The sequence below is a fragment of the Corvus hawaiiensis genome, chromosome 8 (genome assembly GCF_020740725.1).
Source record: "Corvus hawaiiensis isolate bCorHaw1 chromosome 8, bCorHaw1.pri.cur, whole genome shotgun sequence".
Classification (NCBI taxonomy): domain Eukaryota; kingdom Metazoa; phylum Chordata; class Aves; order Passeriformes; family Corvidae; genus Corvus; species Corvus hawaiiensis.
Window position 1 is genome coordinate 3894353 of NC_063220.1, and position 12953 is coordinate 3907305.

General features: G+C 60.2%; 1 protein-coding gene and 4 long non-coding RNA genes across 5 annotated transcripts; all 5 read right to left on the reverse strand.

Annotated features, from left to right (window-relative positions):
- Positions 1 to 2180: 2180 nt before the first annotated feature.
- LOC125329187 lies at positions 2181 to 2851 on the reverse strand. Its single transcript, XR_007205077.1, has 3 exons — positions 2812 to 2851; positions 2460 to 2584; positions 2181 to 2220 (listed from the first exon to the last, which is right to left on the reverse strand). It is a non-coding gene; the product is annotated as an uncharacterized LOC125329187 (long non-coding RNA).
- A 901-nt stretch (positions 2852 to 3752) lies between these two features.
- Positions 3753 to 4342, reverse strand: LOC125329236. The gene is made up of 3 exons (XR_007205108.1): positions 4249 to 4342; positions 3973 to 4091; positions 3753 to 3803 (listed from the first exon to the last, which is right to left on the reverse strand). It is a non-coding gene; the product is annotated as an uncharacterized LOC125329236 (long non-coding RNA).
- A 178-nt stretch (positions 4343 to 4520) lies between these two features.
- LOC125329378 (PHD finger protein 7-like) lies at positions 4521 to 5470 on the reverse strand. Its single transcript, XM_048311260.1, has 3 exons — positions 5437 to 5470; positions 5085 to 5209; positions 4521 to 4845 (listed from the first exon to the last, which is right to left on the reverse strand). The coding sequence occupies exons 2-3, from the start codon at positions 5186 to 5188 to the stop codon at positions 4521 to 4523; spliced, it is 429 nt and encodes a 142-aa protein (XP_048167217.1). The 5' UTR covers positions 5189 to 5209; positions 5437 to 5470.
- Positions 5471 to 10883: 5413 nt separating this feature from the next.
- On the reverse strand, positions 10884 to 11521 carry LOC125329149. The gene is made up of 3 exons (XR_007205060.1): positions 11428 to 11521; positions 11152 to 11270; positions 10884 to 10982 (listed from the first exon to the last, which is right to left on the reverse strand). It is a non-coding gene; the product is annotated as an uncharacterized LOC125329149 (long non-coding RNA).
- A 418-nt stretch (positions 11522 to 11939) lies between these two features.
- LOC125329127 lies at positions 11940 to 12655 on the reverse strand. Its single transcript, XR_007205054.1, has 3 exons — positions 12616 to 12655; positions 12264 to 12388; positions 11940 to 12024 (listed from the first exon to the last, which is right to left on the reverse strand). It is a non-coding gene; the product is annotated as an uncharacterized LOC125329127 (long non-coding RNA).
- Positions 12656 to 12953: the final 298 nt, after the last annotated feature.

Genomic DNA, 12953 nt, shown 5'->3' on the forward strand with positions numbered 1-12953 from the left:
CTGCAAATGGTGTGGTATATTCCCAGGTGGCCAAGAAGGCCAATGTCAGCTGGCCTGTAGCAGCACCAGTGTGGGCAGCAGGAGCAGGGCAGTGCCCGTCCCACAGTCCCACAGTGCTGTGTGGAGTGCTCCGTGGGAGCTGCTGAACTGCATTGCAGCAGGTTTCTACAGAGGAGCATGGACATCCTGCAGCCTGCTGTCAAAACGCCACAGGATCGATGGTCTGCCAGCCATGAGTGCTGAGGACAGCAGGCCCAGCACTGCCAGCCAGGGGCTGCTGCAGGGCATTTTCCAGTCAAGGGCAGCTGCTGGTGGTGCCTTCAACAGGTCTTGAAATGGTGCTAACCCGAGGAAGACGTACGGGGCCTGGTCAAGGCGTGCTGGGCACGGCAGAGGCTGTGGGTGCAGGCGGGCTCAGGAATGTGAACAGCCCACGGGAGCCGAGCGCTGCCCTGCAGGGACACTGACAGCTGCTGGTGAGGGCCAGCAAGGCCTGAAGGGCACGGCCGTGGTGCTGAGTGGCCAGGAGGGCCAGCCTGCAGAGGGGAGGGTGCTGCCAACGCTGCGGAAGAAGATCCCAGTCCCTTTCACTAGCAGTGGCCTGAAGAAAGGCCGAGTAAAATGACTGGAAAAGACGTGTGGGTTCTCCTAGTGTAAAAAACCTTTATTTTATTTCTACTCTACTTTGATGGGTGAGGGGGATGGGGGCTACGGGCTGGGCGACAGTGTGTCCTGCTGTGCTATTCATGGCCGGCAGTAGGGCTTTTTGGCCCGGCGTTGTTGCCGCCAGACATGTCTCATACGAATTGGCCCAGGCTGGGAGCGGTTGTCTGTTGTGGATCTGTGGAAGAGCCATGGAGGCCTGTATGGACGTCGTGGCCGTGCTGCCTGACCGTTGATGGCCAAAGCGCCTTCAGGCAGCCTCGACGCTGCCTGTAAGGAAGTGCTGGGGCTGCTGTCATTGGCACTGTGGGCTGGGCCATCATCGATCCTGCGGCGTTTTGCAGGAGGGCTGTACGTTGTCCGTGATGGTATTTCTTCCTCAGGGTAGCGCCGCTTCAAGGCCTGCCGAGGGCGAAGGAAGCAGCTGCTGTTGAGGAGCAACACACCCTGGGAGGGCATTGATAATTCCTGGCTGGAAGTGCTGGGGCTGACAAGCTCTGGTTTGCCAGTGGAGCCTGCGAAGAGGGGCAGGAAGGTCATCAGGGTGGCCACGCAGGCCGTAAGCAGGAGAGGCTCCTGTGGTAGCCAGAGCTGTCCTGGAGCCAAGGCGTGCTGAAGGCCCTGCTGCCAGGCCCAGCCTGGCCCCTGTCCCCAGTGCCGGGCGCCGAGTGCTTTGGTGCCTACCAGTCTCCGTGCCAGCACAGGTGTGGCACTCCCAGGAGTAGGTGCTGTTCCCCAAAGAGGAGCAGTGTCTGTGGGTGCCCTCGGCAGCGCAGGAGCTGCACAGCCTCAGTTGCCAGGGTCTGTAGGAGCAAAGGAGGTACTGGTTGTGAGGACAAAGTGCCAGAGCAAGGGATGGCCTGGCCTGGCAGAGCCCTTGTTCTTAGTTCTTCATCCCTGAGCTTGTGGGGAGATCCTAGGTCCTGTTCAGAGCCCTGCATTGTTGCTTTGGCAGCTTACCCCTCTTCCTCCGCATGCTCCCTGCCTCCTGGACAAAGGCACGTTTCGGCATCGCAGCGGCCATGCCTCTGACCTAAGGGTGTGACTGCTTGGACACTCTCCCTTGATGGGGGTCTGCAAGAGAAGGAAGGGAAAGAGTTGAGCCCAGCTGACCCAGCATCAAGCAGATCCTGGCAGTCCCTGCTCCGCTGCCTGTGCTGTTTCCAGCTCCTCAGTGGAGCTGAGGGCAAGAGGCATGGGACAGAAGGTGGCCAGGCCTGCCAGGGCAGTCCTTAGGCTGGCACTGCACTTGTGCTTGACACCTTGTGAGCTGGGAGGAGAAAACCCAACCTCTTGGAGAGTCGGATCCCCATGGTGAGCATTTCCATCATGAATGGCTCTTGGTTCAGGCAACACGGGCATCGGAAGCCGATGCCAGCGTGCAGAGCCAGTCTCTGGATGCACTGCCGGTGGAAGTGGGCGTCTTGGCATGCAGGGCAGCCCATGGTTTTGTAGGAGATTCTGTTTTCCACGGTGTCCAGGCAGATGCTGCAGGTGTTGTCCTGGCTTGGACGAGTGTGCACTGCCTGCTGTGGGCGGTGCTCCCAGCAGAAGGACCTGTGAGGAAGATTGAAGAGATGGGCGAGGGAAGGTGGGAAGCGCAGAGTCCTTCCGCAGTGATGGCGATGTGGGGGGTGGAGCTGTGAGAGACCCCAGCCTCTTTGTGGGCTCTTCCCCAGTGTATGGCAGGTTGCTGGCAGCTGTCCCGGTGGGCTTCTGCCTTGCATGGCCACTGCAGATGGAAAGGGCTTGGAGATGAAGCCGGGGTCTCTGAGGCAAGGGCGGGCAGCCCTTACCTGTAGGCCCCGAAGTACTGGGTGACACATTCGCCGTCTGGGGCGCAGGGCAGGTGGAAGGTGCGGTCGCAGCCCGTCTCACAGCAGGTGATGCTGGCCCCCATCTTGTAGCAAATGAAGCAGCTCTGGAAAGAGCACCGCAGCCCCCTGAGTGTCAGGACTGGGGCTTTGTGGCTGCCCTGCGTCTCCGGGCAGGGAGCAGGATGTGGGCAGTGCTGGGTTAGAGCCCACAGAGCCACCTGCACACGAGGCTCTTGCATGTGCCAGGGCTGGGGCTTCTTTGCTGGGGAGCAGGAGGAGCTGCCTCAAGCCTCTCCTGGTGCCAAGCTCCCTGCGCCTGCGAGGTCCTCACCTTCTTGGCTGCTTCTTTGATGACGTGCCTGGTGTCTCCAAGGAGAAAGTCTTCCGTGTTCTCTTGTGGGAAAAGCCCACTGGCAAGAAGCTGCAGAGCAGAGAAGGCCAGGAGCTTGTTAGTTCAGGAAGGAAGGCCCCTCCTGGGCAGAAAGTTGGAGGGAGCCCCGAGAGAGCTTACCTGGCAGTAGTTGTGGACACAGAGTTTGAACTTCATTCTCTTGTACCCACAGATGTCGGTGTCTGCCTCGGTCCGGTGGCACAGCATGCACACTGGAGAGAAAGTGCCCCTGGCATGAGCATGTCTGTGGGGCTGGGCAAGTGTCCGTGCAGGATCAGCCCCAGAACCCTGCTGGGTCCGTGCTGTGCTGGCTGAAGGGCAGGGTAGGTCAGGCACGGGTGCCCCAGCAAATGCCCAGAGCCTAGCCCTGTTGCAGAGCTCCTGCCTTGCCCTGGCATAGTTCTTGCCTGCTCACTGACTGCCCTGGTATACCTGTGCCAGCGATCGGGAGCTGTGGGGAGAGAGGCTTGTGCTATCAGTGGTGTCCTGCTGTGCTATTCATGGCCGGCAGTAGGGCTTTTTGGCCCGGCGTTGTTGCCGCCAGACATGTCTCATACGAATTGGCCCAGGCTGGGAGCGGTTGTCTGTTTTGGATCCGTGGAAGAGCCATGGAGGCCTGTATGGACGTCGTGGCCGTGCTGCCTGACTGTTGATGGCCAAAGCGCCTTCAGGCAGCCTCGACACTGCCTGTAAGGAAGTGCTGGGGCTGCTGTCATTGGCACTGTGGGCTGGGCCATCATCGATCCTGCGGCGTTTTGCAGGAGGGCTGTACGTTGTCTGTGATGGTATTTCTTCCTCAGGGTAGCGCCGCTTCAAGGCCTGCCGAGGGCGAAGGAAGCAGCTGCTGTTGAGGAGCAACACACCCTGGGAGGGCATTGGTAATTCCTGGCTGGAAGTGCTGGGGCTGACAAGCTCTGGTTTGCCAGTGGAGCCTGCGAAGAGGGGCAGGAAGGTCATCAGGGTGGCCACGCAGGCCGTAAGCAGGAGAGGCTCCTGTGGTAGCCAGAGCTGTCCTGGAGCCAAGGCGTGCTGAAGGCCCTGCTGCCAGGCCCAGCCTGGCCCCTGTCCCCAGTGCGGGGCGCCGAGTGCTTTGGTGCCTACCAGTCTCCGTGCCAGCACAGGTGTGGCACTCCCAGGAGTAGGTGCTGTTCCCCAAAGAGGAGCAGTGTCTGTGGGTGCCCTCGGCAGCGCAGGAGCTGCACAGCCTCAGTTGCCAGGGTCTGTAGGAGCAAAGGAGGTACTGGTTGTGAGGACAAAGTGCCAGAGCAAGGGATGGCCTGGCCTGGCAGAGCCTTTGTTCTTAGTTCTTCATCCCTGAGCTTGTGGGGAGATCCTAGGTCCTGTTCAGAGCCCTGCATTGTTGCTTTGGCAGCTTACCCCTCTTCCTCCGCGTGCTCCCTGCCTCCTGGACAAAGGCACGTTTCGGCATCGCAGCGGCCATGCCTCTGACCTAAGGGTGTGACTGCTTGGACACTCTCCCTTGATGGGGGTCTGCAAGAGAAGGAAGGGAAAGAGTTGAGCCCAGCTGACCCAGCATCAAGCAGATCCTGGCAGTCCCTGCTCCGCTGCCTGTGCTGTTTCCAGCTCCTCAGTGGAGCTGAGGGCAAGAGGCATGGGACAGAAGGTGGCCAGGCCTGCCAGGGCAGTCCTTAGGCTGGCACTGCACTTGTGCTTGACACCTTGTGAGCTGGGAGGAGAAAACCCAACCTCTTGGAGAGTCGGATCCCCATGGTGAGCATTTCCATCATGAATGGCTCTTGGTTCAGGCAACACGGGCATCGGAAGCCGATGCCAGCGTGCAGAGCCAGTCTCTGGATGCACTGCCGGTGGAAGCGGGCGTCTTGGCATGCAGGGCAGCCCATGGTTTTGTAGGAGATTCTGTTTTCCACGGTGTCCAGGCAGATGCTGCAGGTGTTGTCCTGGCTTGGACGAGCGTGCACTGCCTGCTGTGGGCGGTGCTCCCAGCAGAAGGACCTGTGAGGAAGATGGAAGAGATGGGCGAGGGAAGGTGGGAAGCGCAGAGTCCTTCCGCAGTGATGGCGATGTGGGGGGTGGAGCTGTGAGAGACCCCAGCCTCTTTGTGGGCTCTTCCCCAGTGTATGGCAGGTTGCTGGCAGCTGTCCCGGTGGGCTTCTGCCTTGCATGGCCACTGCAGATGGAAAGGGCTTGGAGATGAAGCCGGGGTCTCTGAGGCAAGGGCGGGCAGCCCTTACCTGTAGGCCCCGAAGTACTGGGTGACACATTCGCCGTCTGGGGCGCAGGGCAGGTGGAAGGTGCGGTCGCAGCCCGTCTCACAGCAGGTGATGCTGGCCCCCATCTTGTAGCAAATGAAGCAGCTCTGGAAAGAGCACCGCAGCCCCCTGAGTGTCAGGACTGGGGCTTTGTGGCTGCCCTGCGTCTCCGGGCAGGGAGCAGGATGCGGGCAGTGCTGGGTTAGAGCCCACAGAGCCACCTGCACACGAGGCTCTTGCATGTGCCAGGGCTGGGGCTTCTTTGCTGGGGAGCAGGAGGAGCTGCCTCAAGCCTCTCCTGGTGCCAAGCTCCCTGCGCCTGCGAGGTCCTCACCTTCTTGGCTGCTTCTTTGATGACGTGCCTGGTGTCTCCAAGGAGAAAGTCTTCCGTGTTCTCTTGTGGGAAAAGCCCACTGGCAAGAAGCTGCAGAGCAGAGAAGGCCAGGAGCTTGTTAGGTCAGGAAGGAAGGCCCCTCCTGGGCAGAAAGTTGGAGGGAGCCCCGAGAGAGCTTACCTGGCAGTAGTTGTGGACACAGAGTTTGAACTTCATTCTCTTGTACCCACAGATGTCGGTGTCTGCCTCGGTCCGGTGGCACAGCATGCACACTGGAGAGAAAGTGCCCCTGGCATGAGCATGTCTGTGGGGCTGGGCAAGTGTCCGTGCAGGATCAGCCCCAGAACCCTGCTGGGTCCGTGCTGTGCTGGCTGAAGGGCAGGGTAGGTCAGGCACGGGTGCCCCAGCAAATGCCCAGAGCCTAGCCCTGTTGCAGAGCTCCTGCCTTGCCCTGGCATAGTTCTTGCCTGCTCACTGACTGCCCTGGTATACCTGTGCCAGCGATCGGGAGCTGTGGGGAGAGAGGCTTTTGCTATCACCTTGCTCCTCGGGTACTGTGTCCGGCTGTGCCGTGTTGGATCTGGAACAGGTTGATGGCGAGTGCCTGGAGCGTCTCTTGCGCAGAACTGCTGGCATTCCTCCGCCTGACAGTTGTGCACCAGCCCTGAGTAAAGAGAGAGATGCGCGTGAGCTGTGTCAGAGGCGCCAGAATCCTCTGACTTAGCCTTGTGCTTGAGCAGCCTTGGGCAAGCTCCTCCTCGGCGATGCTCTCCTCAACTCAGAGGGTTGTATTGATGTGCAGCCACCCTGGTTGTGTTTTTAGGCCAGGGTGATGATGTCACTGGGGCCATTGTGACATGGCCAGCACCGATCTGTGGGCTCCTCCCATACCATCCTGAGTGATGATGCCCCAGTGGCGAGTGGTTTTGAGGGGATAGGATTAACTTCTCATGCGTCCAAGTTTTGCATTTGTGACCAAATCAGTGTGGGTGACACAGCGCTGTGTGAGCCATGGCTGAGCAGCGAATGCACAGTGCCGAGGCCTGTCCTGCTCCTGAGGCCCAGCACCAGGGAAGCAGCCTGGGGGCAGCAGCTGCTGGCAGGGGAAATAGGTGGGACAGCTGATCCCCCAGATCCCAGAGAGACCCCACACGTGACACCGTGTCTGCTCAGCTGCACAACTGCAGCTTGCTGCTGATGCTGCTGCTCTCGGGCTGGCAATACATCGGGCAGCTGGTTGTGAGCCACTGTGGCCTTTTCATCACTTGTATGGTTCCAATTTGTTTATCTGATGGAAGTGTCTCAGCCCACAAGTCTTTGTCCAACAGTGATATCCTAAGCGTGTTGCAGACCAGGATGTGTTCAATGTCCCATCAGCATTCCCAGCCCCAATGACATGAGACCTGCCCAAGGCTGGTGTCTGCCCCTGCCCTGCCAGGCACTGAGCCCTCACTCACAGCAGTGTGAGGCCACGCTCTGGGTGTGGGGAATTGCACCTGGAAAGCTGAGAGATGGGAAAGGGTCTGGGGGTGGTGGTTGACAGCAGCTGCAAATGGTGTGGTATATTCCCAGGTGGCCAAGAAGGCCAATGTCAGCTGGCCTGTAGCAGCACCAGTGTGGGCAGCAGGAGCAGGGCAGTGCCCGTCCCACAGTCCCACAGTGCTGTGTGGAGTGCTCCGTGGGAGCTGCTGAACTGCATTGCAGCAGGTTTCTACAGAGGAGCATGGACATCCTGCAGCCTGCTGTCAAAACGCCACAGGATCGATGGTCTGCCAGCCATGAGTGCTGAGGACAGCAGGCCCAGCACTGCCAGCCAGGGGCTGCTGCAGGGCATTTTCCAGTCAAGGGCAGCTGCTGGTGGTGCCTTCAACAGGTCTTGAAATGGTGCTAACCCGAGGAAGACGTACGGGGCCTGGTCAAGGCGTGCTGGGCACGGCAGAGGCTGTGGGTGCAGGCGGGCTCAGGAATGTGAACAGCCCACGGGAGCCGAGCGCTGCCCTGCAGGGACACTGACAGCTGCTGGTGAGGGCCAGCAAGGCCTGAAGGGCACGGCCGTGGTGCTGAGTGGCCAGGAGGGCCAGCCTGCAGAGGGGAGGGTGCTGCCAACGCTGCGGAAGAAGATCCCAGTCCCTTTCACTAGCAGTGGCCTGAAGAAAGGCCGAGTAAAATGACTGGAAAAGACGTGTGGGTTCTCCTAGTGTAAAAAACCTTTATTTTATTTCTACTCTACTTTGATGGGTGAGGGGGATGGGGGCTACGGGCTGGGCGACAGTGTGTCCTGCTGTGCTATTCATGGCCGGCAGTAGGGCTTTTTGGCCCGGCGTTGTTGCCGCCAGACATGTCTCATACGAATTGGCCCAGGCTGGGAGCGGTTGTCTGTTGTGGATCTGTGGAAGAGCCATGGAGGCCTGTATGGACGTCGTGGCCGTGCTGCCTGACCGTTGATGGCCAAAGCGCCTTCAGGCAGCCTCGACGCTGCCTGTAAGGAAGTGCTGGGGCTGCTGTCATTGGCACTGTGGGCTGGGCCATCATCGATCCTGCGGCGTTTTGCAGGAGGGCTGTACGTTGTCCGTGATGGTATTTCTTCCTCAGGGTAGCGCCGCTTCAAGGCCTGCCGAGGGCGAAGGAAGCAGCTGCTGTTGAGGAGCAACACACCCTGGGAGGGCATTGATAATTCCTGGCTGGAAGTGCTGGGGCTGACAAGCTCTGGTTTGCCAGTGGAGCCTGCGAAGAGGGGCAGGAAGGTCATCAGGGTGGCCACGCAGGCCGTAAGCAGGAGAGGCTCCTGTGGTAGCCAGAGCTGTCCTGGAGCCAAGGCGTGCTGAAGGCCCTGCTGCCAGGCCCAGCCTGGCCCCTGTCCCCAGTGCCGGGCGCCGAGTGCTTTGGTGCCTACCAGTCTCCGTGCCAGCACAGGTGTGGCACTCCCAGGAGTAGGTGCTGTTCCCCAAAGAGGAGCAGTGTCTGTGGGTGCCCTCGGCAGCGCAGGAGCTGCACAGCCTCAGTTGCCAGGGTCTGTAGGAGCAAAGGAGGTACTGGTTGTGAGGACAAAGTGCCAGAGCAAGGGATGGCCTGGCCTGGCAGAGCCCTTGTTCTTAGTTCTTCATCCCTGAGCTTGTGGGGAGATCCTAGGTCCTGTTCAGAGCCCTGCATTGTTGCTTTGGCAGCTTACCCCTCTTCCTCCGCATGCTCCCTGCCTCCTGGACAAAGGCACGTTTCGGCATCGCAGCGGCCATGCCTCTGACCTAAGGGTGTGACTGCTTGGACACTCTCCCATGATGGGGGTCTGCAAGGGAAGGAAGGGAAAGAGTTGAGCCCAGCTGACCCAGCATCAAGCAGATCCTGGCAGTCCCTGCTCCGCTGCCTGTGCTGTTTCCAGCTCCTCAGTGGAGCTGAGGGCAAGAGGCATGGGACAGAAGGTGGCCAGGCCTGCCAGGGCAGTCCTTAGGCTGGCACTGCACTTGTGCTTGACACCTTGTGAGCTGGGAGGAGAAAACCCAACCTCTTGGAGAGTCGGATCCCCATGGTGAGCATTTCCATCAAGAATGGCTCTTGGTTCAGGCAACACGGGCATCGGAAGCCGATGCCAGCGTGCAGAGCCAGTCTCTGGATGCACTGCCGGTGGAAGCGGGCGTCTTGGCATGCAGGGCAGCCCATGGTTTTGTAGGAGATTCTGTTTTCCACGGTGTCCAGGCAGATGCTGCAGGTGTTGTCCTGGCTTGGACGAGCGTGCACTGCCTGCTGTGGGCGGTGCTCCCAGCAGAAGGACCTGTGAGGAAGATGGAAGAGATGGGCGAGGGAAGGTGGGAAGCGCAGAGTCCTTCCGCAGTGATGGCGATGTGGGGGGTGGAGCTGTGAGAGACCCCAGCCTCTTTGTGGGCTCTTCCCCAGTGTATGGCAGGTTGCTGGCAGCTGTCCCGGTGGGCTTCTGCCTTGCATGGCCACTGCAGATGGAAAGGGCTTGGAGATGAAGCCGGGGTCTCTGAGGCAAGGGCGGGCAGCCCTTACCTGTAGGCCCCGAAGTACTGGGTGACACATTCGCCGTCTGGGGCGCAGGGCAGGTGGAAGGTGCGGTCGCAGCCGTCTCACAGCAGGTGATGCTGGCCCCCATCTTGTAGCAAATGAAGCAGCTCTGGAAAGAGCACCGCAGCCCCCTGAGTGTCAAGACTGGGGCTTTGTGGCTGCCCTGCGTCTCCGGGCAGGGAGCAGGATGCGGGCAGTGCTGGGTTAGAGCCCACAGAGCCACCTGCACACGAGGCTCTTGCATGTGCCAGGGCTGGGGCTTCTTTGCTGGGGAGCAGGAGGAGCTGCCTCAAGCCTCTCCTGGTGCCAAGCTCCCTGCGCCTGCGAGGTCCTCACCTTCTTGGCTGCTTCTTTGATGACGTGCCTGGTGTCTCCAAGGAGAAAGTCTTCCGTGTTCTCTTGTGGGAAAAGCCCACTGGCAAGAAGCTGCAGAGCAGAGAAGGCCAGGAGCTTGTTAGGTCAGGAAGGAAGGCCCCTCCTGGGCAGAAAGATGGAGGGAGCCCCGAGAGAGCTTACCTGGCAGTAGTTGTGGACACAGAGTTTGAACTTCATTCTCTTGTACCCACAGATGTCGGTGTCTGCCTCGGTCCGGTGGCACAGCATGCACACTGGAGAGAAAGTGCCCCTGGCATGAGCATGTCTGTGGGGCTGGGCAAGTGTCCGTGCAGGATCAGCCCCAGAACCCTGCTGGGTCCGTGCTGTGCTGGCTGAAGGGCAGGGTAGGTCAGGCACGGGTGCCCCAGCAAATGCCCAGAGCCTAGCCCTGTTGCAGAGCTCCTGCCTTGCCCTGGCATAGTTCTTGCCTGCTCACTGACTGCCCTGGTATACCTGTGCCAGCGATCGGGAGCTGTGGGGAGAGAGGCTTGTGCTATCAGTGGTGTCCTGCTGTGCTATTCATGGCCGGCAGTAGGGCTTTTTGGCCCGGTGTTGTTGCCGCCAGACATGTCTCATACGAATTGGCCCAGGCTGGGAGCGGTTGTCTGTTTTGGATCCGTGGAAGAGCCATGGAGGCCTGTATGGACGTCGTGGCCGTGCTGCCTGACCGTTGATGGCCAAAGCGCCTTCAGGCAGCCTCGACGCTGCCTGTTAGGAAGTGCTGGGGCTGCTGTCATTGGCACTGTGGGCTGGGCCATCATCGATCCTGCGGCGTTTTGCAGGAGGGCTGTACGTTGTCCGTGATGGTATTTCTTCCTCAGGGTAGCGCCGCTTCAAGGCCTGCCGAGGGCGAAGGAAGCAGCTGCTGTTGAGGAGCAACACACCCTGGGAGGGCATTGGTAATTCCTGGCTGGAAGTGCTGGGGCTGCTTTCATTGGCACTGTGGGCTGGGCCATCATCGATCCTGCGGCGTTTTGCAGGAGGGCTGTACGTTGTCCGTGATGGTATTTCTTCCTCAGGGTAGCGCTGCTTCAAGGCCTGCCGAGGGCGAAGGAAGCAGCTGCTGTTGAGGAGCAACACACCCTGGGAGGGCATTGATAATTCCTGGCTGGAAGTGCTGGGGCTGACAAGCTCTGGTTTGCCAGTGGAGCCTGCGAAGAGGGGCAGGAAGGTCATCAGGGTGGCCACGCAGGCCGTAAGCAGGAGAGGCTCCTGTGGTAGCCAGAGCTGTCCTGGAGCCAAGGCGTGCTGAAGGCCCTGCTGCCAGGCCCAGCCTGGCCCCTGTCCCCAGTGCGGGGCGCCGAGTGCTTTGGTGCCTACCAGTCTCCGTGCCAGCACAGGTGTGGCACTCCCAGGAGTAGGTGCTGTTCCCCAAAGAGGAGCAGTGTCTGTGGGTGCCCTCGGCAGCGCAGGAGCTGCACAGCCTCAGTTGCCAGGGTCTGTAGGAGCAAAGGAGGTACTGGTTGTGAGGACAAAGTGCCAGAGCAAGGGATGGCCTGGCCTGGCAGAGCCCTTGTTCTTAGTTCTTCATCCCTGAGCTTGTGGGGAGATCCTAGGTCCTGTTCAGAGCCCTGCATTGTTGCTTTGGCAGCTTACCCCTCTTCCTCCGCGTGCTCCCTGCCTCCTGGACAAAGGCACGTTTCGGCATCGCAGCGGCCATGCCTCTGACCTAAGGGTGTGACTGCTTGGACACTCTCCCTTGATGGGGGTCTGCAAGAGAAGGAAGGGAAAGAGTTGAGCCCAGCTGACCCAGCATCAAGCAGATCCTGGCAGTCCCTGCTCCGCTGCCTGTGCTGTTTCCAGCTCCTCAGTGGAGCTGAGGGCAAGAGGCATGGGACAGAAGGTGGCCAGGCCTGCCAGGGCAGTCCTTAGGCTGGCACTGCACTTGTGCTTGACACCTTGTGAGCTGGGAGGAGAAAACCCAACCTCTTGGAGAGTTGGATCCCCATGGTGAGCATTTCCATCATGAATGGCTCTTGGTTCAGGCAACACGGGCATCGGAAGCCGATGCCAGCGTGCAGAGCCAGTCTCTGGATGCACTGCCGGTGGAAGCGGGCGTCTTGGCATGCAGGGCAGCCCATGGTTTTGTAGGAGATTCTGTTTTCCAGGGTGTCCAGGCAGATGCTGCAGGTGTTGTCCTGGCTTGGACGAGCGTGCACTGCCTGCTGTGGGCGGTGCTCCCAGCAGAAGGACCTGTGAGGAAGATGGAAGAGATGGGCGAGGGAAGGTGGGAAGCGCAGAGTCCTTCCGCAGTGATGGCGATGTGGGGGGTGGAGCTGTGAGAGACCCCAGCCTCTTTGTGGGCTCTTCCCCAGTGTATGGCAGGTTGCTGGCAGCTGTCCCGGTGGGCTTCTGCCTTGCATGGCCACTGCAGATGGAAAGGGCTTGGAGATGAAGCCGGGGTCTCTGAGGCAAGGGCGGGCAGCCCTTACCTGTAGGCCCCGAAGTACTGGGTGACACATTCGCCGTCTGGGGCGCAGGGCAGGTGGAAGGTGCGGTCGCAGCCCGTCTCACAGCAGGTGATGCTGGCCCCCATCTTGTAGCAAATGAAGCAGCTCTGGAAAGAGCACCGCAGCCCCCTGAGTGTCAGGACTGGGGCTTTGTGGCTGCCCTGCGTCTCCGGGCAGGGAGCAGGATGTGGGCAGTGCTGGGTTAGAGCCCACAGAGCCACCTGCACACGAGGCTCTTGCATGTGCCAGGGCTGGGGCTTCTTTGCTGGGGAGCAGGAGGAGCTGCCTCAAGCCTCTCCTGGTGCCAAGCTCCCTGCGCCTGCGAGGTCCTCACCTTCTTGGCTGCTTCTTTGATGACGTGCCTGGTGTCTCCAAGGAGAAAGTCTTCCGTGTTCTCTTGTGGGAAAAGCCCACTGGCAAGAAGCTGCAGAGCAGAGAAGGCCAGGAGCTTGTTAGTTCAGGAAGGAAGGCCCCTCCTGGGCAGAAAGTTGGAGGGAGCCCCGAGAGAGCTTACCTGGCAGTAGTTGTGGACACAGAGTTTGAACTTCATTCTCTTGTACCCACAGATGTCGGTGTCTGCCTCGGTCCGGTGGCACAGCATGCACACTGGAGAGAAAGTGCCCCTGGCATGAGCATGTCTGTGGGGCTGGGCAAGTGTCCGTGCAGGATCAG